The sequence below is a fragment of the Leptinotarsa decemlineata genome, unplaced genomic scaffold (assembly GCF_025532065.1).
Source record: "Leptinotarsa decemlineata unplaced genomic scaffold, Ldec_3_MD MMD2_tig00000251_RagTag_RagTag, whole genome shotgun sequence".
Lineage (NCBI taxonomy): Eukaryota > Metazoa > Arthropoda > Insecta > Coleoptera > Chrysomelidae > Leptinotarsa > Leptinotarsa decemlineata.
The window spans coordinates 8538761-8563664 of record NW_027412547.1 but is presented as its reverse complement, the minus strand read 5'-3'; the positions used below and the strand labels follow the sequence as shown (position 1 = coordinate 8563664).

Sequence of the window (24904 nt, the reverse complement as noted above, 5' to 3'; positions counted from 1 at the left end):
TCTTTACATTTTAGTTAATTATTGTTATTCGTTTAAAGTTTTATTTTCATTGAAAAGGACACAATGTCTAATTTACCTCATACACACCTCATTTATCAAATTTTGATTGTTGATTCTGTCTCCGTATTTTTTCATTGGCTTTTCAAACGAAACAAACTCGGTGAGATTTTAATTCAATAACTTGAACTTAGTTCGATGTGGTTGTCGTCTTTCAAGATATAAAGAATTAATTTTTTTCAATATCTCCAATTTTTCGAAAAAGAATGATAACTTATGATACATCATTGAAAAAGTAAAATCTGGTTCTATTCAAAGCAGAAAGAATACAATGTAGCGCCCATAAGAACAAACGCAACTTTGCTCCAATTTAACCGCCTTTGTATCTCTCATAGTTTCCGAGATCCCAATGGTGAAGATTGAATATGAAACATCCTGTATATGCATGGGACTGATAATATATTTTCCCTTACAAGAATATATGATTCTCAAGAATCATATAAAAAAGGTCGAAGATCAGAGTCTCATTGATGTTATTGAATATACAACCAATATCTAACAAAAGTGAGGAACTGGATGTTAACAGGGGTTTATTGAATTAAGTTTAAATTTGAGAAGTATGCCACTTATTAAAAAAAAATCTGTAGGAGTATTATTATTTCATAGTGAAACCTGCAAGGACACTACCGAAGATAAATTCTTTCAATTGAAAAAAGATTTTTTTCATGATGCAAATAGCTTCTTGGGAAAAAAATTTTTGGCTTTTTACCTCTCCATCATTGAAAAAAAATGTAATTCAATTCAATTCTTCATTTATCCATTCGAGCAAATTCAGCTATAGGACAAGTCAAAAAACATATAGACATACAACAAAGTACAGTGAGTGAAATGAAAAAATAAAACAAATTATGTACATGCATAACAAAGATTGCAGACAAAATACAATTAACATAGGATAGTGAAATAATACATGTTTACAGGTTGTTCATAATAATCTTCTAGGGAGTAGGGACACAGATCAATTAGTATCTTTTTCACTTCAATAAGAAATTTCTGGTTTGAAAAGGATCTATTTCTTTGTGGAAGTCGATTATAGAGTCTTAAGCCAAGTACAGTAGGTGAATTTAAGCTAATATTTAAGTGTCTGAAGGGAACGCAATATTTGCCTTTCTGTCTAGTATCATAATTGTGTAGTTCATCTACACGCATATGGTCGTCACGAGCTTTGTGTATATTCTTCAAAAGTTCTAAAATGAAAATACCACTAACTGTTAAAATCCTCATGTTTTTGAAAAGGTCACGACAACTATGGTTAAATGAGACTCTAGCAATACATCTAATAATGCGCTTTTGAGCCAGAAAAACATTTTGTGCATATGCTGATCCACCCCAGACTGCAATACCATAGTTAATTCTTGATTGAACTTCTGCAAAATAGAATGAACGGAGATGATTCAAATTCAATGTATATCTAAGATTTCTGATTTGGTAACATTTTGAGTTCAGTGTCTTAGAAAGCTGTAGGCAGTGAGTTTGAAATGATAAGTCTTCGTCCAAAAAAATTCCAAGAACATTAACACTTTCAGTACTATTAATGCATGTGTTATTAATGTTGATATTCAATGGCGGTACGTTTTTGTTTTGATGAGTATGAAAAGTTACACAATTTGTTTTGCTTGTATTAAAAAGAAGAGACATATCAGAAGACCAGACTGAAAAGTTGTGCATTGTGGTGTTAATTTTTGTTTTCAGAATTTCAGAGTTTTCTCCTGTAAAAAGTAGCATTGAGTCATCTGCATACAATGTAGTGAATGCATCAGTTAAGATCAGCGGTAGCTCATTAATATATAAGACGAATAGTATTGGTCCCAGAATGGAGCCTTGAGGTACCCCAATGTCATTCCTTTGAGGAGATGACCGAGATTTTTTACCACAATGAGAGATTTTTACAATTTGTTTCCGTCCTTTCAGATACGAGCTAAACCAGCCATGAATTTTACCTCTTATACCAAATTTATATAACATATCAAGCAGAGTTTCGTGTTGAACACAATCAAAAGCTCGACTTAAATCACAAAATATTCCTGTTGGATTTTCACCCTTCTCGGTAGCTATTAATACTTTCTCATAGAAGGAGATAATTGCTGTTGTAGTAGAGTATTGGCTACGAAAACCATGATGATTATCCATAATAACTTTGTTCCTCTCTAAAAATGATACCAGTTGATTTAGAACCACATATTCAATTACTTTTGATATTACTGATGGAATAGTGATTGATCTATAATTAGCTATGTCAGATGGATTACCGTTCTTTAAAATAGGAGACACTAATGAAGTTTTCAATTTTGTTGGGAATATCCCGTCCTCAAGAGACTTATTAATCACGTGAGTTAGAGGTTTAACTATATATTCTGCAATTTTTTTTAATATTACAGCTGAAATTCCATCACAACAACAGGAGGGCTTATTTTTGATTTTATATTTTATAACATTGAGAACATCTATCTCAGAAACATATTGAACAAACATACTCTCTGTTTGAAAATTATTTTGTGGATATTCAATTCGATTATTGTATATTGTTTCCTTTGGTATGTTTACAAAATAATCATTAAATATATTTTATAAAATTGATGGTTCTTCAATAATTTCATTATGTAATTTTATTGGGACGTGTTTTTGTTTTTTTTTTCCATTGAGCTCATTTATAATCTGCCAAGTAGACTTACTTTTGTTTGATGAATTTTGAATTTTATTGATGTAAAATTGATTTTTCGTACTTAACAAGAGGTTTTTATGTTGTTTTTTGTCAAATTTATACTCAAGATCAAGTGTTGGAAATTGTTTTCTTAGGTAATGTCATTGTTTTAAATCTTTAGATGATTTTTTTATTTCATTTGTTACCCCCCATTCATTTCCAATGGTTTTTTTTATTTTTTTGTTTTTAATGGGACACGTGGCTTCAAAGTTGTAAATCAATGTGTAAGAAACTTCCAAACAAAGGAGGAAATAAAATAACCACATTTTTTTGTTTGAGAATGAAGAAGTAGAAAGCAAAAAAGATTAGTAGAGAAAGGCAGATGTTGTTTTATTCTAATCAATTCATTCAGAAATGGAAATTATGAATTTTACATTATATGAATCGGAAAATAAAAAAAGGTATACTCACGCTGGTACATGAGTCCACTCTAGATTTTAAAGATTTATATCTGGTAGTTGGAACTGACGACAGGGGCCAAAATCCAGACATACTCAATGGCTGTGCTAACGGACTTTCTTCAGGGGTATACAGTTGCTTTGGATTGGCAATATTAATATTTGGATTAAAATTACTGAATAGGGGAGATGGAGTATTTACAAATGTCTCCTGACTGTCTGGAACTGAGGTATTATTTGTTATAATAACACTTTCTATATTACTAATGCTGCTGCCTTGGCACATTGAGATGTTTTCCATGTTATATATTTGGAAGATATTTTGGGGATTAGGTTTATCACCAATTTTACACAAGCACTCAAAGCATGACCATAAAAAAGGATTTATCTTCAATGCTTTTTTCCATGCCTCTATTGCTCTAGTCTTGCGTTCAGTTTTGGCAGCTATTTTTCCAAGAAGCATCAAGGCAAAGCTAGCTTGTTCTCCAAACTCTTTTATAAGATCTTCATCTTCCAAAGTATTTCCTGATATAGAGTTTTCTAGTATAGAAGCCTCAGCTTCTGCATACCTGGAAAGTGTTAACAGAGATAATTCTTGAAAGTGAAATATAACAATTGAAGATATTTTTTTGTTATCAGGCTCTCATGAAATTTCAATTGAGTATGAGGAAACGATTATTAGAAAGGTTGACTTTCAGCAATAAAGTACATTTATGTATATACAGGGTACAGCATGATGACCGTCGGTTAGCTGTATTTTGAGAAATAATAGGATTTATATCCTGAAAATTGGCAAATACAAGTTTTTTTCAAGTGCTTTGTCAAATGAAAATCATGTCATTTTTCCAACACTTCTAGTTATACCGTTTCTCGGTTTTACTGAAATACACTAACTATTCTGCTCTCGAGTGATTCCCCCATAAAATTATGTTTCCTTTCAAACATGCGCATGTCCACCATAACACTACGAGCTACAAAACCTTCATTTTGAACAGTTACACAAAGTTTCTTAGAGCTATTAATTTGCCATCATGGTTTTTACTGAAGGCAGGATTTCAGATTTAAATAATGAATTGAAAAATGTTTATATATATTGAAAGACATTTTTTTGTTGAGGACTCAATACTTCACACTGTATTTTTGGGTATATAACTTTCCAAAATCTGAAAAATAAACAAAGCTTAATCAATGGAGAATCTGCTGAATTGATTCTCTATTGATTTAGTTTTTTTTATTTTTCAGAAGGCTATATACCCAAAAAACTGGTAAGCAGTATGAAAATGTACCAAAATACTGAAGGATGAGGATTTAAATATTGTAGTTACAAATTTTTACAATATTCTCTATACAGCTCCGGAGTACTTTGTTCCACTAAAAAAATATAAAGCTTCTACTTTCCCAATTCTGAGCTGAAAAAAATTAGTTTTCAAGAAGAAATCGGTTCACAGAGAATACAAAAATTGAAATTTTTATAAATATGAAGAATTTTGTTATTTGAGAGATAAGTGCAAAACTTTGAGAAACACTTGCCATCAAGCATACATAAATAAAATAGAGAATAACATCAACAATAATCCTAGAAGCTTCTGGAATTAAATTAATAATAAAAAAAATCACACTCCTTACCATCTAAAATGTATTATGATGACTTTGTCAGTGAAAATAGTGATGATATTGTGAATCTTTTTGCAGAATATTTCTCATCAGTCTACAGTGATGAAACAGTTAAGCAAATTCCAGAATATAAATTTAGTAAGACGGTTGATATATGTAGTTATAGCGTTGATATTAAAGAAATAATCGATCTAGTCACGTCATTACCTGGAAAATTGTCTACAGGTCCTGATGGAATTCCGCTATTCCTAATCAAAAAATATATTTTTACCCTGGTCGAACCAATTCCCATGATATTCAATATTTACTTCAAATCGTCGATCTGTCCAGATTATTGGAAAAACAGTTTTTTGAAACCTATTTATAAATATTTCATAAAAGAGCGGTAATTCAAAAATATTGCATTGTCTTTTCACACATAATACAAAATCTATTCCAAAATATGTTCGAAGACATTTCCCTTAACATTCAGGCATTTATTAACTCTCTTCATCAAATTGTTATTTACAGCACGACTGAAGGTAAATATACTGGCGATAAATATACATGAAGATCCACACCCTGTATGACCAATTATCTCAACACCTGAAGGGAGTTTGGATGGATATTGGATGGACTTATCAGGAAGGTCATTTTATGAACATATCCCTCGTATGTTTATCCAACTGACAAATTCACAAAGTTAAGAAATACATAACCTTGTAGAGAAATTCACCCAATCCCTCAACAATGCAGATTATAGAAGCCATATCCCTAAATATCAAAGGAGCATTGACAATACACTATCAGGATCTATTGAATGTGCTCTGGATGAAACAGGCATTAAATCAACCAGTACTGACCAAATATAAATATATCACTCTCATTAACAGAACAGCTACTACAACCATTCAACACGATGCCATTGGGTTCAAGGTCACCAAGAGTTGGTCCCACCAGGGCGGGATACTATCCGCCTACATATGGTGTCTGTTGACATTGTTGACACACCTCTAAGCTAATGCAGAAGCACTTCAGAAAGTGTAGCATGTAAAACTCTCTAAAGAAGGTTGGACAATTTTCACAACAGAGGAAGCAGATGTCTGTATACCTGACTTCTCTTCATATATTTGTGGAGCTACTAGATGGACATCACACAGAAATGTGCACACAACTATGACCTACCTTATAAAGTCCTAATCCTGAGTGGAAAGATTGGATTTTCTAGAATGAGGAAATACTAAGAGCAGAAAGTTGCTGGTTTCCTGAAGGATCGAAAACACCTTTAAGTTTTGGCATTGACCCAGGACAGAGATATCAACTTGCCTAGGGTCCCTTAGGACTGATTTCAGGCAGAGATCTAAGCCATAGATGTATGTTTGGGCAGACCACCAGAAACCAACATCACACATAAATCATTGAAAATTTCCTCAACATCCAAGTTGGTATCAAACAGCCAAATAAAACTCTCCTCAATGAGAAGACTCGACATAGTTGTCTATGATCTGACTCCTAGCTTCACTTATCTGGAAGATAATGACGCTGCTGACTCTCTCGATCCTTGAAAGGGGGTGCGCAAGTGGTTTCACAGAACCAGAAAGTTATCAATGACATCACTTTATCTTTTGCTAAATCAACACTGGATACCTGGGCCGTAAGACGACTTTCAGATTTTATGGAAAACTACCAGATTGGCCCATTCCATTCTTTTAAGAATGTCACCAAACAATTCTGTTCTCATGGTTGTGTTGGGTGTCCACACCTACTTCACATGGATCTGTTACTCTAGTGTATTAAGCATGTTTGTATATGTGTCAGGAAGCAGAATATTGGCTAAGCGGATAGGCTAAAAATGCAAGAAATGAATATGAAGATAAAGCAGGTTCCATTTACAAGTTTTAATAACCAGAACCGCTGAAGGGCCTTACCTGCAAAAGTAAATCTAAGAAGTTTCGATTGGTGTGTCAGAATAAATAAATTTGGAAGTTCACAAGAGCACAGATAATTAAATATAACTTTATACCTACTTTTCCAGTTCATATGCACAAATTCCAAATAAATATCTACATTGGGACGAGCTACCTGACCTATCTTTGAGAGTGTGATAAGCATGAGCTATCTGACCATTCCTGAAGTAAGCTGTAGCCAGCAGAAAAAGACTTTCATCCGTTTTAACTACAAAAAAATGTAAACAAATAACTCCTGAACAATTTATACGAATTATCACTTTACCTTCATTATACAGACGTTCTGATAAAAATATAGCATCCGCATAATCGTAATGATTCAAACAGTGCCAAATGGCAGCCTAAAAGAAAAAATTATATCTTCATTGGGAAATTTGATGGTAAAATAATAATTTACCTGAACAGGTTCTTGAACAATCATCGTTTCTAATTCTAATAGAGTATTGTCACTTTGTAACCATTATTTCGTGTGATTTGGGCAATACATGGTTGTGAAAAAATTAACAATCGACTTTTTTAATGATTTCTTATTGTATTTATTTGACAGAAACGATGGTCGACATCCATTACTGTTTTTGTTTGTTTTCAGTGTCATTCCGTAATATTTTGTCACTTTTCATTTGTCATTATCCATTAGCAACTTTCGAGTTTTCGCCCGGAACACCCGGAGCACACAGTGAATGATACTATAGGCTGCATTCAGGCTCATTCATGCTTATCCAAATATTTACATTTTTGTTGCAAATCACAAACAACAAAATAACCATCACATCGAGAGTTCATACTAGTTTACTAGAGGTGTTATCTGGCGCTCATGTATTCAAAACGTATTCGTCTGTGATTCAAATACATTCATTCTGGCGTTGAAACCATGACGTCATATCAACTATGATTTGAAACGTATTCATTATGATCCGAGAATACCTACCACAGAGAAGCGACATTAACGTCGGATCCTTTGATGTTCGGTGTCCTAACTCCAAACTGAAGATTTTGAGTGATAAACAATATGATTCACTGAGAAAAATGACCTCTCAGCGATATACACTAATAAAAATACATACTATTACGTTCTAGTATAGTACGTGGGCTCATTGTGAAATATAAAATTATAGTGTGAAGGGAATCTTACTCCATTCAATTTTTATATTGCTAATTGATCAACTTTCGCAGTAATAATAGGGAATATTCAATTATGTTGCCAACTTATTATTATTTATGATGAATTAGCTTTTAAGAAATAAATTAAATTACTCTTTTTTGTGAATCCAATTCATTAGATAGAAAATTAAAATAAAGTTATGATAATAGAATAATGCTTATATTATATAATCATTTTATATCCTCTGAAATAAATAAGTCCACTAAAGATGAATAGAAGTGACTTTTGTTATTTTATGTAATCCTAACTTAAACTTTCATTAACAACATCAATACAATCTGAGGGTTCTAATTAGGTGAGGTTCCGAATGAAAAAATAATGAAATAAGATATTTTATCAAAACCTCTTAATTTAAAAATGTGACAGAATCTTGAGTTTCCTTTTTACAGTTTTACCGTTGGTATTATTGACATCTCTATTAGTATATTTGATACTATAAAAAAATTTCATTCTTATGAATAGCTTAATTATGTACATTTTTGGAAAATTTTTACGGGGATGAAGAAAATATACATCCTTCATTAGGTTGAATAATATATTCGAAACTGCTCCCCCAGTAGAAATTTCTGTAAATCGATTGTTAAATAAACATTCTAACTGCTATATAAAATTAATGAATTCATCTGGTGGTGAGCGCAAATTTTCAAACATGTTTTTTTTTCCCTAGTATAAGCTTTAAAATAGCTTAACAGACGATTTACATCCATAACATGTATGAACTTGAAGAGCTTTTTTTAAAATGTATCCACAAACTTAAATGAATTAATTCTGAGTACATACATCTTCATTTTTATAATCATAATCCGGAAGGGCAAGGGCTGGAGAAAAGTGATTCTCATCTGATATAAATATATCATTCACGTTTGTGGATTGTATACTGATTAATAAATCATCTAAATCATTTTTACAATTCATATGATTGGAATGAAAATAATTTTGGCAAAACAACTTCCGGAATGCCCTTTGAAATTGTATGGGGGTCGCATTAACATTATTTCCGCATTGTTGTCTTACAGCACCAAAAAAATGTTCAAGACAATCTGAATTGAGTCGTCTCGTTTTTAAATATTTATAATTTAATTTGGAAAGCTTATCTCATATTTTAATTACACTATTCATGGAAATAATCCAGCATTTTCTAAATTTGACTCGATTTGTGACATTTTTGTCCTCTGAATTGAAAATTTCAAGATTTTTCAAAAACGATAGAGCCTCTTCAAAAAAATGTAACTGGAATTTCGAAGCTTCAAAAACGTTTTTGTATTTATAGGGATGTCGTAAAGAACACGAATTCAACAAATCAAAAAGGTTATTGAATATATCTATTACTTAAATTGTACCAAAAGAAGAAGCAGGAATAAGTTCATTGCCACGAATGCATTCATTCCACTGGTAACTGTACGGCTTAGAACTTGTGTTGCTAGACTCACTTTCATTTTTTCAAAATTGTTTGGATTAATATGCGATTTGGTAAGATTTGGTGAATCTATAAAATTGCCCTATGTCTTGCTCATAAAAAGAGCGCACAAAAGACCAAGATGTACTTTTGCCTTCAAAATAAAATGAATGTTTTAAAAAATTGTTTCTAGTGGCTTTTATCAAATGACTTGGAACAAAAATATAAACAAGTTTTTTTACCACCGAGCTCAAATTCAGATTCTTCTGAAGTGACCCCTAATAACTTTGACAATTCATAAAAGTTAGAGCCCATGTCACTCACAATGCCATCAACATGCAGACCTATATTGGATAATTTAGAAATGCACTTATCCAAAATATCACGTAGATTTTTTGCTGGTAGCTGTGATTCAATGAAAAAAAAGCAATCGGTTGTTTCCAGGGAGAATAAAGTCCTCTAGCCATAATAACGAGAACATTTCTACATATGGAGTTCCTCTTATTTGCCTCTCCAATATCTTCGAAATCAATAATTTCATCACATCCTGTATCAAAAAAAATGGATTTTAAAGCCATCTCATCTATAGATATCACACATCGCTTGTCCTATTCGAGCATTGTTTTAATTTTAATTTCAAGTGCCTTAAATATTGCTGAATTTTCTATTGTTTCTCTCACGATGTATTCTTCAAAACTAATTATCTCCTAAAAACTCTTGCTTAATTTTAATGTATACCGAGTTAGGTAGGTACCTTTTGTAACCAACCACCTACCTCATTATGTTTGCTCAGTGCTCACAGACTAATGAAGACAACTAAGCCCGAGAATGACGTGGAGACAACCAAGTCGACGCATGCGTCTACGAAAAAGGGACTCAAAATGGCCGTCTTTGTCGCTTCTCTGTGGTAGGTATTCTCGGTTATGATTCTAAACTAGCGTGGGGTTAGTTTTGAAACGGAATTTGACATTACGTTTCGTCAGTTCTGCTTCATTTTGCTCGTTATATTTTATAAAGTGCTGAACACTTTTCATGAAATACGTTGCAAGAATGTATAAAAAAAAAGCTGGAAAATTATTACTTGCACAAATACGATTATAATTGAGTTGGATAAAATTTTAAAGTTTGTTTTTTTTATTGAATTTAACATCTAACACAAATTGAATCATTCCATTCTGGCGAATCTTATTATTGACGTAACTACGAATCGTTTTTGAATACACGCTCAAATACGATTAAACGCCAGAAAACACCTCAGAGTACTTCAATTTCAATGCAAATAGTGTGTCGTTGACAGCTGTCATTTTTTTTTCAAACTTATTGTAATGGGCTTTGGTGTTTCCAAAATCATCGCTATTGTGGTTCGACTCAAAAACCGGTTAGATATAGAGCACGCTTTTCTAAAACCTGGTAAACTTCAAAATACTACGATGATTTTGTTGTGGTAAGAGTAACAATTGGTCAATGACCCAAAAAACCTCCTTAACCAAATAGTTATTGTAATTGCAGTTTTTGCAGTTCCTATCATGCTCTTGACAGAGTGGCCTGGATAGAGTCTGTGGAGTTCGAAGATTTACCTAGTTGGGCAAAAACATCGACGAGTAAAAATATTCATATTATGTCATTACCATTTTCTATTTTTTTTTATTGACTCAGGTACTTTTCAACACTGAACGTTCCGGTTATCAACTTGTGTCTCATTTTGCGAAGTTCAGACAAGCTTGGCTGCGCCCGGTAACCTTTTTTAACACATACCGCTCCCACTAGTCAACCAGTTGGAGATTCCAACACGAAAACTTGGCGCTCATAAATAAATATGGAAATAAGCCCTGAAATATCTATAGGGATTTTGTACTCGAACAGTATTTGCTAAACATTTTTAATAAGAACAAACTATCAACATCAACACTATAATGTCAAGTATACAGGGGAGCCAACATAGAAAAAATACGTATGTCGTGCCAAGCCTAGAAAAGAGGCTTATGTTATGTTCTACTTATGAACTGAATTATTATTTTAAAATTTCAAACAAGAATGAAATACAAAATACAGTCTGATTGATATGAATTTAAAAACCTGTAATAAAATTGTCATTTCATTGCCAACGTTAAAAAAAACTTTTTATTAATATAATCAACCCATAAAAGCGAAATGATTAAAAAAATTATTGGTATCCAAAGCAAGTTAGCAATTCGTGCGGTACCACCAGATTTGCGAACAATGGAAATAGACGATCTCGTATTTCAGTTGATTCAAAAGTTAACAAGTGAATCTGTTCTAAATAACTAAATATTTATTTGTTATCAATGTCAAAGTGGGATTCAAAACTGAATGAAAACTAACTGCATCTTGGCAAATAGTTGATATCTATCCTATGTGTCTAATAAGTCGGTCTGTTACATTTTTTGCAAATTTATTTAAAATATGATTGTTAACGAAACAAAAACTAACCTGCAATCAAACCTAGCTGAAGTTAAATTCAACTAGTGCAACTGAAACTTGGAAAATTATAATTCACAGTTGTAACTGAGAATTCACACCTATAACTGAAAATTCATAGTTATTACTGTGAATTCACAGTTACAATCCTGAATTGAAGAAAAATAATATTTTGTTTTTTGTGACCCTTTTATGCTTTCGTATGTGTTATTGATCGATTGAGTACTCTTTTATATTAAATCTATAACTTTTTTAGTTTCTCTATCCTCCAGTACTTTTTTAATTATCACTGTCACTATTGTTTAGTGACAGTGTTATTAGTGATCGAATTGTTTGCATAATCGAATTATCATTCGAATTATAAATCACTCGCAATGCGCAGTAGAATCACTCAATAGACATCGATAATACAGTAGGTAGTTGTACAGTATTTGAATATACCTCATTAGATTTAACCGTGATTTTTACTGTAAACTTAGAACAATGTTTTATTTCATTTCTATATATTCAGAATTCATTTTGAATTTATAGTTCATTAGGTTTGTTTGAATTTTGGAATGGCATTTTAATTGCATGTTTAAAATATGTTTCCTTCGTTAACCAGCTATCGCACCTCTACGAACAACAACCCTCAGAAGTCGAAACTTGTGCGAGCTAAGGACTAACGAGGTCTTACCTTTTAACGTGTGATTCCTAACGACAAATCATATTAATGACATTTACGATGGAAGTGTATTCAAAAAAGGATTCGTAGTTACGTCATTAATAATAAGTTTCGCCAGAATGGAATGATTCAATTTGTGTCAGATGTCAAATTCGAAAAAACTTTTCAATTTTCTCCAACTCAATTATAGTCGGATTTATGTAAGTAATAATTTTCCAGAATTTTCCAGCTTAATTTTATACATCCTTACAATGTATTTAATGAAAAATGTAAAGCACTTTATGAACTATAACGATCAAAATGAAGCAGAAACTGACGTAATGTAATGTCACATTCCGTTTCAAAACCAACTTCACGCTAGTTTTGAATCATGATGAATATGTTACAGATCATAGTTGATGTGACGTCATAGTTTCAACGCCAGAATGAATGTATTTGAATCACAGACGAATATGTTTTGAATACATGCGCGCCAGAAGCCAGAAAATACCTCAGATTGGGTCATTCCTGCCAAAAGTTATTCGCTGTCCTGCTCAATCAGTGACAACAAAAACATTTACTATTAGTGGTTGACTTCAAAATGACAGTATGAACAATTGTGATTCTGGTACAAGCAATAGAGAACAGCTCTATGTTTATGCTTGAATTCTTCGATGCAAATAAAATGATGTCAAAATTAACTCAAACTATGGTCAAATGCATCTGAATGACGCAACGACCATATAATTAAAAAAAGAATGATAATCGATTCGATATTTCGAATTATTATGATAATCGAATTATCGATTATTTTTTATTTGAACTAGCACATCACTACTAGTCAGTAGTGTTTAGGTTAGATTTATTTTTGGTTAGGATATATGGTGTTAATGAATTCTCTTGGAAATATCAATGAATAAATTTCTACAGTCAGTTTTATTCTTCACGTTTTCTTCGTTACCGTTTTTTCTGACCTATATTCTCAGGAAAAAATTTGATGTTTCTTTGAAATCAAAAAATGAAGATAATTTCTACCATCAAATGATCTTCATAGATTCGAAAAATTTCGGTTGTAAACAACATTTAATAGATAAAAAAGAATGTGGAGAAAATTGCTCCTTCACATACCAGAAAACTTTGCAAAACTTCTTATCCAGTGCCAAAGTTAGCATTTGCCTTTGCGCTTATATGTTGACCCTTAAACATCTAAATTATGAATTGATTCAAGCTCATAAAAGAGGTATTAATGTCAGAGTAATAACTGACCAAGTAATGCTTCAGGTAAAACCTGTTCGAGACAATTTTGAGAAACTCAAAGAAAATGGTATGTATCAAGTCATTTGAAATACTGAACTCATTTTATTTTTTCAGGCATTTGCTACAAAGTGCAGCCCTCCATAAACGGTATGATGCATCATAAATTTTGTTTAATTGATAAGGAAGAAGAGGAACTTGCCAAAATGTTTTTTGGTAGCCTTAATTTAACCAGCCAAGGATTAGTTTCTAATTTTGATGTAGTTATATTAACAAACAATTTGAATATAATTCAGAGATATAGTGAAGAGTTTGAAGAATTGTGGAGTTCATTCAAAGAATAAATTAATTGAATATTATATTTTTTCTATTAGGAAAATATGGTTATTAAAATAAGTTGGACTTAAATATTTTATTTATAATAAAAAAACAAATGACCAAAGTTGGAAGGTCTATTTACACTTTTCACTTTTTCAATAGTTGTAAAGCCTATTATTGAGTTCTAAAAAATCCGATCGGGCTAATTTTTAGCTAACCCTGATGTTATTCCTCTAGCTCCAAATCATTTAGTTCATCGTCTAGACCATCTAAGTCATCTTCAAGGAAAAGGTTCTCGTTAATGGGGACTGCTGTTGCCGAGGCAGATCCACTTGAAGTTGCCTCTTGTGACTCGGCCTCACTAGTTTTAAACCGATCTTCTGTTGCAACTGTACCAGTTCCGTCAACCTGAAAAATTAGGAGATATTTACCACATCATTGGCAAAATGATATTTTGGTTTGGTATCCTCATGAATAACCTATACAATTTTTCAAACTATGCCACAGTTTCATTAAATTCCTACTTGTGAATGGAGTTCCGATATAGGAAAAACTTTTCAGTTTTCTACAACTCATGGATACTGTAAATATACAATTCAAACTTCTTTAGGTTTCTAATCCAGACCTTTTGGACTATTGGACATTCAAATTATATGGAATATACCTTATATTGAAATTGAAATGTCTACCTTAATAATTTATTATGAAATTCTCTACAAAAAAGTTTTAATGTTATTTTTAGAAGTCGCCATTTTCAAATTGATCACATTTATATTAATAATATGGATAATGAGCATGGATTATATATTACCTGAAATGTGTCAAATATATGATGAAATGGTATAAATTTCTTTTGTCAATCATGAAATTTTCTTCAAAAAAGATTGGCTCTATTTTTGCTGAAGGCACCGTTTTCAAAGAAATCTGGTTCTCAATTTATAGTAGATACATTGTATTTTAACGTTACAACAGGTTTTCATCTATTCTTCTGGATTAGAGGATTGCTTGAGAGCAACTGTCATAGTTAATTTTATTTCAATATATTATTGGGCAATGAAAAATGAACAATTATCATCAATGCAAATTTGGAGACTATATGGCAATGAGCCACCCTGTTATATTGAGAAGAGCAGGTCAATAAAATTTTTTAAACAAAAAATTATGAAAACAGTTCCTGGAGAAACCATACAAAAAACAGCTCTAGTGTTTTACATCAATGGTGAGGTCGAAAAAATTACATTATAAAATATTTAGGCAATGTTGGCCAAATTTTTCGAAAACAGAGACTTTCACAAAAGACAAAAAAATTCATGCCATTCTATAGCATATTTAATAGTTTTCTTTTTATAAAACGAAAGTCTTTTTCTGAGGAGAAAAAGCAGTATTTTATCAATCTTTTTCTTGAGTTTTTTTCACCTTCCACAACTTGAGAAATATAAAAAAAATTAATGGAGAACTTCATACAAGTGAAGCTTCAGAACTTTTTTGAACAATAATGCTAATAACTTTCTTATGATAGCTACAATAATTACTGAAATATTTCACTTTTCATGTAACACATGAATTTTATGATTCAATTTTTTTTTTAATTCAAAACTCATATTTTGTAAATAACATTATGATAAACGAAAAAGGTGATTACGCTTTTTGGTATATTTTTGAATCTTCCTGAGATATTGAGAACTTTTTTCTCTGAAACTTTGACTTTGAATCAAAATAAAAACTCCAAATGGTTTTGCTGAAACAATCCAGAGATTATTCTTCACTATAAAATAATAAATGTTGGCCAACTGAATTATATCTCAACAATAATGTCCAGCACTAACCTCTTGTATATCCTGCTCTAATATGTCCAAATTGATCTCTTTGTAAACATTAGAATCTTCTTCTGGGGCATATGTTGTTGAGTCAAAGAGCTCATCTCCTTCCTCCATATCATTATCATTCGCCAGTTCTGGGTTAAAACTAAACATTTCCCTTCCGGACAATCCAACTTGTCTTCCAGCTTTGTAATCTGTACGTTTCTTATCTTCATCTTTTTTGGCCTGATCTTTTTTCTCCTGAATCTTTCTCTTTTTCCATGCCAAAAACGTTTCTAGGGTAACTTTAGTTTGCTTAGGACCTAGAGCTGCTCTTTCTTTCTCAATTAGATCATCCAAGGTGATTTCATTTTCCTTGTCTTCAAGTTTTTTTTTATCTTTTTTGAGAACAAAACCTGGTGGTAAGGCGTGGCGATATATGCAGTTTTCGCCAGCAGGACATTGCCAAAACCATCCATATTTAGATTTTTCAACAGCTTCTAAGAAGTGCTTGCAGATCTAGAAGCAAAAAAAACGATTTTGTTAACTGCTTGATTCGAACTTAACAGGAATACCTTAAGAAACCAAGATTGATATTTTTAAAACTATCTTTTTCACTAATATTTACGTCTGTCTATTTGATAATTAGAATGGATTAATAACACATTGGTTGCTGTTACGGTCTATTTCATTGAGAAGGAGATTCTGTTCAGACGGGCAAAGTCAATTTGAACGAGAACTTTCTTGTGACCAGGGCACCGCATCGTCCAAAAGAGTTTATTGCATCCTCAAACCGCTCATTCTGCCATGTATTTATCGATACAGACTGATCGAGATGAAGGGATAAAAAGTATTTGTATTTTAATATGTAACATAATAATTCACGAATGACCATCATAAACAACAAACACAACTTCAAATGAGTGACCGTATGTAGGCAACTGGTTATTTGTTTTGACCAAAATGATGATTAGAAAACAATTCACAACAAAATCAATTGACAGGAACACTTTTTCGTAAAATATATAGCAGCACAAATTGCGATAAACATATCAACAAAATCTAGGCATTTACTCACAAATGAAATAATGACGGAATACGGAATGTGTTTACTGAAAAATTTTGAACCTATATTGAATTATGAAGAGTAATCCAGTTTGATTTTGTGGGGGGATTCAGGATGATTTTGCTAACAGGGTGAATCAAGGTGGCGTCGAATACGACTTTTTATACTCGAGAAAATGAGAAATTCGTATTTTCCAAACTATGATGTCTCGTGAAGTTTGATTGAAATCCTCTTGATAAGCTGTAGTTATAGGGTGAATCTTCAAATTTGAATAACATGACGTAGCAAGTTCAGAATGAATTTTCATACTTCAGAAAATAAAAAATTCATGTTTGCAAAACGATGAGGAATATTCCTGAGAAATTTTGTAGAAGTTGCAGGGTGATTCATCAAATAAACGTGACATTTCGTACCGAGTTACATACATATTTTTTACTGATGCGCCGAATATTTGTTTTATTTAAGATTTTTTATATTATAAGTCAAACAAATCCTATGAAGAATGTGTTGAAAAAAGCTGATAAAATAAAGCAATTAAACTTCAAATCAAAATTTATTTTTAAACTTTGATTAAACCAAATTTCTTTTTAAAACTGATATCAACATTTATTTTTGAACCTCAAATCAATATTTAAACCGAATAATTCTGCCGGATAAACAGTTTGGTAACAGTTAAATCAAATAGTATTTGGCGCATCTCTAACATTTTTGTACACCACAAATTTATTTATTTTTGAACCTCAAATCAAAATTTAAACCGAATAATTCTGCCGGATAAACAGTTTGGTAACAGTTAAATCAAATAGTATTTGGCGCATCTCTAACATTTTTGTACACCAGAAATTGAAAACAATTAATATTTTCCAAATTATGACAAGTACTTTTTTTGTGATAGTCTTCTTGATAGCCTGTATTTCCAGGGTTATATGAAATTAGCCTGACAACTACTTTATCGACTTTGATACGAATCTTCACACTTGGGAAAATAATAAAATTAATATTTTCCAAATAACTATAAGTACTCCCGTGAAATTTTGTGAGTCTTTTTAAAGACTATAGTGTTATAGGGTGACTTATCAAATAAAAACCATGGTTCATCTATAATCTACATTAGACAATGTAAGTCCCAACTAATGAAATGCTCCAAGAAACATTGTCTACAAACTTTCAAATTTAGGAATAAAGCACTCAAGTTCAACAAAGATGTGTAGATTGTGCCCAACAGTTTCTTTTAGATACAAACTTTCATTCTTTACATGTATCTTTTGGATACATATAAAGTGAGTTTGAATTATATCAAGGAGGTTACGTACAGCGCCATCTGCCCGCGAATAGATCAAGCAATAATGTCGATATATCAAGGAGGTTACGTACAGCGCCATCTGCCCGCGAATAGATCAAGCAATAATGTCAATATATCAAGGAAGTTACGTACAGTGCCATCTGCCCGCGAATTGATCAAGCAATAATGTCTATATATCAAGGAAGTTACGTAAAGCGCCATCTGCCCGCGATTAGATCAAGCAATAATGTCGATAATTCTGTCAAATGCAGATTCCGAGGTTGAGAGTTACAAACATACATACATACATACAAATGAAGGTAATAAAAGTGTGTTAAAAACATCCCTCTCGAAACAACAACTTCCACATGAACATGGAATTCTTTATGGAATTGAAATAGATATCATTCACAGGAAAACAACACAATGTGATAAACGAAAAGATTATTGAAATAAATTTTCACTTACATGGAGATCTAGCCTTTTACCTGGAAAATATGTTCTCTCTTAATTTGACGAATTTTCAATTTTCCAAGTGTAAAAATTCGTTTCAAAGTTAGTATGGCATGTCACGAAAATTTGATATTCGACCCTGCCATATAGCCTATTGTGAATTCTTCCAAAAAATTTCGGGGGTACTCATCGTAATTTGGAAAATACGAGTTTTTTATTATTCCAAATTACTAGTATCAAAGTCAGTATGGTAGGTCACGAAAATTTGATGATTCACCCTGTAACTACAGCTCATCAGGAAGACGTTCACAAAATTTTGCATATGTACTCGTCAAAAATTGCAAAACACAAATTTTTATTTTCCCTAGTGGAAAAATTTGTATCAAACTACATGCGTTTCACAAATTATTTCAATAATCAAATTCTGCGAATTTGAAAAGCATTGTTGGCCCTATCAGATCATCTGTGAATGAATGCCTAGAAATAATTTTTTGATGTGTTTCTCAATATTTACTGCTATATATTTTATTAAAAAAATCTCACTTCATGTTAATAGAGTTTTGTATGAAGTTGTCCTGTTCATCATTAGCCATAGATTTATGGAAAATGTGGTAACACTTCTTAAGATTTATTCTCCTTTACAACTTTGACAACCAGCATGTCTAAAACTGTGGATGGAACAGTGTGGCTAACTTCACACTAATGAAGCGGTGACCATGTTGGCGCAGTACTGTATCGAGTAATGAAATACACCGGCTCGATCTATGTAAACGAGACATTTTTTGCAAATATTATAGTAGAAATAAGTAATTTTGATAGTGTTCTTCAGTTTCAGTACTACACTTATTGAAGTATCTCTGTGCACAGTGACCGGAAGGGTAAAATTTTTGACTGATAGTGTTAGGAAATTCCCTTTTTTTTTGAAGGTCACAAGAAGTCCGAGAACTCTCTATCGCCTTTACAAACCATATTATTGTAAAAAGTTGAAGTTCATAATTCCCTGTGTAGAAAGTAGGACTATTAAAAATAAGTTACAAAAAATTATTGAAACTGTGAAAAATATTTTCATCCAATTGTCAATAACTACTCACTATGTCTGTTGTAGGCATCACTGCCGATTTCCCTTGTTTCTTTTCGATAACCTCTTTAAGTTTAGCTTCATCCCAATTTTCCATAGTATCTCCATCTCCATCATCTCGCATGTCAACATACATGGACCTCTTTTCAGCTTTTCTTTCAACTGCCAAGTCATGGGAAAATTTACACTTATCACCTTTGCCACATTGTCCCTGCTTAAAGAAAGCACAAACAACTGATTTTGGGTCAGCTCCTGAAATGATGTATGTTCTATAAAGAATAATGAAAAATAAGATTTTGACGTTTATCTGATATATCTCTCTGTGGTCCAAAGTTATTTGAATTTTTTTATTTATTTTCAAGAATATGCTTCTTACTTTGCTTGCTATATGATTGTTCAATATGATTTTTTAATTTATCCAGTAAGATTCTTTTATAATGCATTTAAAATATATTTTGAATAAACTATAATTTTGATAGTATATAACCATGTATGAACAACATTACAGAATGAGAAATCGAAAGTGCTATAATGATTCTAAGAATCTAATACCAAACATGTCAAATTTTCTTTCTTTACTTCCTGAATTCTAATGAATATTCACAATATTTCCTTTCCATTAGTTCAGTTGAATGCCAATAGTTTTTGATATATTTTTTTCAGGGAAGTTATATTTTATGAACGATGTGAAAACAGAAACACCGTTACGGATGGAAACGGTCCCGTCGATGATTTTATTCACACTTTTAACTAATCAAACACACAGAATGTGTAATTCTTATAAACAAATCAGATTATAGGGTTGCAATTTATTTCTATACATCTATATTGAAGATGATATTTTTATGTTTCTAGCATTTCTTGCATTTTGGAAAACTCTTCCACCGAGAATGAAGGAAAGTAATATTATTTTTTCCAAAATAAGATAACCCACATTTTGTAGGTCATGCATTTCATTCCGGAATAGTGATAAAAAAAAATCAAAATATTTTGTGCACGTTTGATATTTTTTATTGCTCTACTGAAAATTTTTTGTATGCCAATTTGAATAATAATTATTTTCTATCGACTTCAGGGTGTCTCATATTTTGAAGGTCATAAATTGCCTGCCGAAATGATGATAATTATGACCAAAAATCTTAATAAGAATAATAAATATGCTGTAATGTTCAAATAGAAAAAGTATTATTATTATTATTACTCTTTATTAGCAAATAATGCTCTTCATAGTACAGTCAGTCACTTATGAAATACAAAACAAAAAATATATAAAAATAAAGACAAGTCACATTGTAAAAACAAGAAACTAGAAAACAAGACGAATTATTGATGACTATTACTTGAAATATATTCACTACATTTTCTTTTGAATGAATTTAATGAATCACAGTTTTTTATATGACTTGGCAAATTATTAAATGCAATCAGACCAGAACTATACAACAAGTCACAACCTATATGTTCTCTGTTGATATAAACATTTCCTATTCTATTTCTAGTGGAGTGTGTATGAAAAATACTTGTGTAGGTTAACTGATCACTCAGATAATATGGCAACATTTTTTGTTTAATTTTAAATATAAATATTAGCATATTCAGTGTTATCCTTTGTTTAGCAGACAAGAGACAATGTTTCCAACACGTATTCCACAGATATGCGTTCATTACAACTTAATATTGCCCTTATGGATCTGTTTTGAACCTTCTGTAGTCTGTTTAGATTTTCATTGCTCACAAAATAGTGTAATGTATTGCAATAGTCAAAGTCATAAAATTCTTGCATACTGTAATAGGGCCTCTCAATAAGAAAACCTTTAGTTGATTTTTGAAAGTCAGTACAGTTTTCTATACATTTCAGGTAGTTAGGAAGATGATTATATATCTTGAGATCATTATACAATACAGAATTTTTAATTAAAGTAGAGTATGGGAAGACTTAAATTTAGGGTCTGACGTGTGGTACAATAAGAGACAATTGAGGGAAAATCTGTTCTATGTTTATGCACTAAACAAACTGTTTTTAAAATAAATAGAGCATACTGTGATAACATTTTATTTGTGCCAAACAGAGGCCTACAAGAATCTCGCGGCCGGGCTTTACAGAGAAATTGTAATGCCCTTTTCTGCAGAATAAAAATCGGACCAAGTCGAGTTTCTACTAATAGACAGTCTTAGCTGCAGTTAGTCCCAGTTCGTTAGAAGTTATTTTCACAGCATAACATCCAGACGAACGTACATTTATTAGTTTTGTGATTCTAGTACCATTACTGCTTTTTAAATTAGTTTCTCATGAAAATGATGAATAACATTTCTTTTTTTCAAAGACTTGTTGCACTATATTTTGCAGGTCATAAACTATTTGTTAAAATAATGTTAATAATTTGAATAGAAGGGGTTATATTTTTAGGAGTGATTAATTTTTGGGAAAGAAAGTTTTTGGCTTTCTACTACTCCATCTGATACAAAAAAAGGGATGAGAGAATCTTCCAAAGAAAGGACTTTCTTTCAGTTTGTGTCTGAAAGTTACTTCTTTGCATGATCTACACATCCATGTATAGAGTTACTTATTTTCAAATTGATTATTTCCTTCCTTTCTTTGGAAGATTCTCTCATCCCTTTTTTTGGGTATCAGATGGAGTAGTAGAAAGCCAAAAACTTTCTTTCCCAAAAATGTTAATAATAAAGCTCAAAAATCTAAGGATCGTTATATTTGAGTTTTTGGTATTTTTTGCTACGTTTCTGAAATCTCTTACGACGGAAATGGCGAATGATCCTCTTTTTCGATTACAGGTTGTTCCATATTTGGTAAGTCAAAAATTGTTTGCCCAAATAGGTAAGCATAAATATAACGATCACTATTTTTGTGTTTCTTATACTATTATTCAGTTTTTGAAAAAGTTCCTGATCTATATGATGAAATAACAATCTCCTTCTCTTGAATACCGATTGTACTATATTTTGTAGGTCGTAAACTACTTGATAAAATAACAAAAATAGATATAAAAAAACTAATAATTATTTTATTTGCGTTTCGGATATTTTTTACTCCTTTTCTGAAAATTTCATAATGGAAATTGTGGATACTGATCATCTTTTATCGATTACAGGTTACCTCATATTTTGTAGCCCACAAGTTGTCTAATGTAATAATAATAATGACCATTAAGCTTACGTTCATAATTTTTTGTGTTTCTGGTTCAATTTTTGTGTTTTTGAAATCATTTTTAATTCATATTCATACTAATTGTCTAGTATTTTCCGTGCCAGGAATCGCGCTTTGAAAGATAAGACCCCGTTAAACCTTAGCTCGCACTAGTTTCGACTTCTGACAGTTGTCGTTCGTGAGGGGGTGTCACCTGGTAAACGAAAAAACTTGTTGAACTACTTGTCAAAATAATTAAGACAAAAATCTAACTATAGTTACACTTGCATTTGTGGTATTTCATGTTGTTCATTCAAAAACTTTATGATCCTCTTTTTTTTAGTACAGTTTGTCCCATATTTTGTAGCTCAAATTGTTTGCTGAAATAATGATAATATTAATCATAAATCTAAAGGTCATTATTTTTGCGTTTCTGTGTTCTGAAATCAAATTCAATGTTTTTTCTCGATATAGGTACTATGTACAGGAAATATCGGCCTATTCCATCACGTCAGAAGAAGAGGGTTTTCAGTCGATACATTTGATGACATCCTTGTGAGAAAGTTGTCATCAACTCTTCGAATAAAAGATGATTGATATTCACCATTTTCAACATAAAAGTTTTCAGAAACGGAGTAGAGAGTACAAAAAACGCAAATAAAATGATAATTGAATTTTTGATTTTTTATCATTATTATTTCAAGATTTAAGATCTACATAATATGAGAAAACCGGTAGAGGGAACCGGTAGAAGAAAAAAACTGGAGATGTTATTCACTGTGCTCTGAGAAATTTGAATCAAGAGCAATAATGGTAGAAAAAGCATGAAAATAATGAACGTAATGTTTATGGTCATGATTACCATTATTTCAGCAGACAATCTTTGACTCACAAATATAGGACTACTTTTAATAATAACAAGAGGAAGAGTAATCAACTTTCTATCATGAAGTTTTCTTAAATGGTTTTAAAAATACCAACGAGCAGTTTATGACCTACAAAATAGAAGTATTTAGAAAAAATGTTATTCATCACTCTTTAATCTTTTTTTCAAAAATGCAATAATGATACTAGAAACACAAATATCAACTGGAAATTTATGCTCATTATTATGTCATGTCAATTGTTTTTTTTCATCATTATTATTATTTCGGGCAATTTGTTTTCGAAAAAATAGTATTACTTTTCTATATTTTCAATAGGAAAATTTTTCAAAATGCAAGAAGAAATGTTATCTTCAATATAGACATATAGAAATAAATTGCAACCCTATAAATGATTTTGTTAATAAGAATGAACCATTTTATCAATCAAAAGTGTGATAAAAGTCCCAGCGGATAATTTCACTGGCCTAACTTACACTCTCGTGTTTATACATAAATAATATGCTCAGCAGTGTTGATGGAAAGGGTTAGGTGTTTCAGTGTTTCCAAATTCATAGGTAAGATAGAAAAATGTACCTTTCTCAATTTTTTGAGTTTGAACAGGCCTGAAGAGTGCTGCCAATTCTTTTTGTTCCTTCAACTTCTTTTCTTTCTCTAATTTCTTTGTATCTTCTTTTTGAGGATGTAAACCACCAGTCTTCACTTGCTTTTCCACTTGTTGAATAAATTTTTGTTGTTTGGCACCTTTCTTATTTTTTAGTCCAAATGTTTTGTCCTTAAAAAAAATTAGGTTTAATGATCACCAAGAAACATATTGAATATCTAAATTATCACTAGAAGAAAGATAAGTCCTTTGGAACAATCAATTGAATTTTTTTCTAATATTCAAGTGTTCCATTTCAATTTTTCAACATGGGACCCATGCAAGCTCATCAATAAATTAAGGTATCTACAAACTTCTTAAGAATCCGATCAGAACCATTGTTGCTTGGCTTCAGATACGATTCAATATAACCGTCCCCCTAGGAAGTTTTAATATAAAAATTACATATTGCATGAACATACCTCAATAACCTTTTCCTTCTTTTTTTGTTCAGTTTTTTTACTTGGAGCAGCCGGTTTAGCTTTAGGCGGCATTTCCGATAACTATATGATTTAACTGATCTATTAAAATAATTTCGTTAATTCTCTTTCTCACATAAAAATTCCGAAAAAGTATCTTTCATATATATCCACAAAATCCTATATATTGGATTTCAAATGTCAAATTTA

General features: G+C 31.5%; 3 protein-coding genes across 4 annotated transcripts in view; 1 reads left to right on the top strand and 2 right to left on the bottom strand.

Moving 5' to 3' along the window:
- Cdc27 (cell division cycle protein 27) overlaps positions 1–7315 on the bottom strand; it is a 38508-nt gene extending 31193 nt beyond the window's left edge. For both annotated transcript variants that reach the window (XR_012465098.1, XM_074173653.1), the window contains exons 1-4: positions 7114–7315; positions 6982–7057; positions 6777–6924; positions 3170–3725 (exon numbers count right to left, since the gene is read on the bottom strand). Coding sequence is in view for 1 of the 2 variants with exons in the window: in XM_074173653.1 (XP_074029754.1) it covers positions 3170–3725; positions 6777–6924; positions 6982–7057; positions 7114–7137 (804 nt within the window). In the remaining variant the exon portion in view is untranslated. The remainder of the gene's footprint in view (positions 1–3169; positions 3726–6776; positions 6925–6981; positions 7058–7113) is intronic.
- Positions 7316–13044: 5729 nt separating this feature from the next.
- On the top strand, positions 13045–13969 carry LOC111515978 (mitochondrial cardiolipin hydrolase). Its single transcript, XM_023172170.2, has 2 exons — positions 13045–13680; positions 13728–13969. Exons 1-2 carry the CDS (start codon positions 13269–13271, stop codon positions 13952–13954), a joined length of 639 nt encoding a protein of 212 aa, XP_023027938.2. The 5' UTR covers positions 13045–13268; the 3' UTR covers positions 13955–13969.
- Positions 13970–14007: 38 nt separating this feature from the next.
- Positions 14008–24904, bottom strand: LOC111515977 (zinc finger CCCH domain-containing protein 15 homolog). Its single transcript, XM_023172169.2, has 5 exons — positions 24698–24904; positions 24209–24407; positions 19620–19858; positions 15755–16246; positions 14008–14336 (listed from the first exon to the last, which is right to left on the bottom strand). Exons 1-5 carry the CDS (start codon positions 24767–24769, stop codon positions 14154–14156), a joined length of 1185 nt encoding a protein of 394 aa, XP_023027937.2. The 5' UTR covers positions 24770–24904; the 3' UTR covers positions 14008–14153.

Bases quoted from the DNA above. Each gene is read 5' to 3' on its own strand.
- LOC111515977 (XM_023172169.2), bottom strand. From the start codon at position 24,769: ATGCCGCCTAAAGCTAAACCGGCTGCTCCAAGTAAAAAAACTGAACAA. The intron at 24,408-24,697 runs GTATGTTCATGC...ATTTTTTTTAAG, and splicing joins AGAAGGAAAAGGTTATTGAG to GACAAAACATTTGGACTAAA. The intron at 16,247-19,619 runs GTGAGTAGTTAT...TTTTGCTTCTAG, and splicing joins TGATGCCTACAACAGACATA to ATCTGCAAGCACTTCTTAGA.
- LOC111515978 (XM_023172170.2), top strand. From the start codon at position 13,269: ATGAATAAATTTCTACAGTCAGTTTTATTCTTCACGTTTTCTTCGTTA. The intron at 13,681-13,727 runs GTATGTATCAAG...TTATTTTTTCAG, and splicing joins TGAGAAACTCAAAGAAAATG to GCATTTGCTACAAAGTGCAG.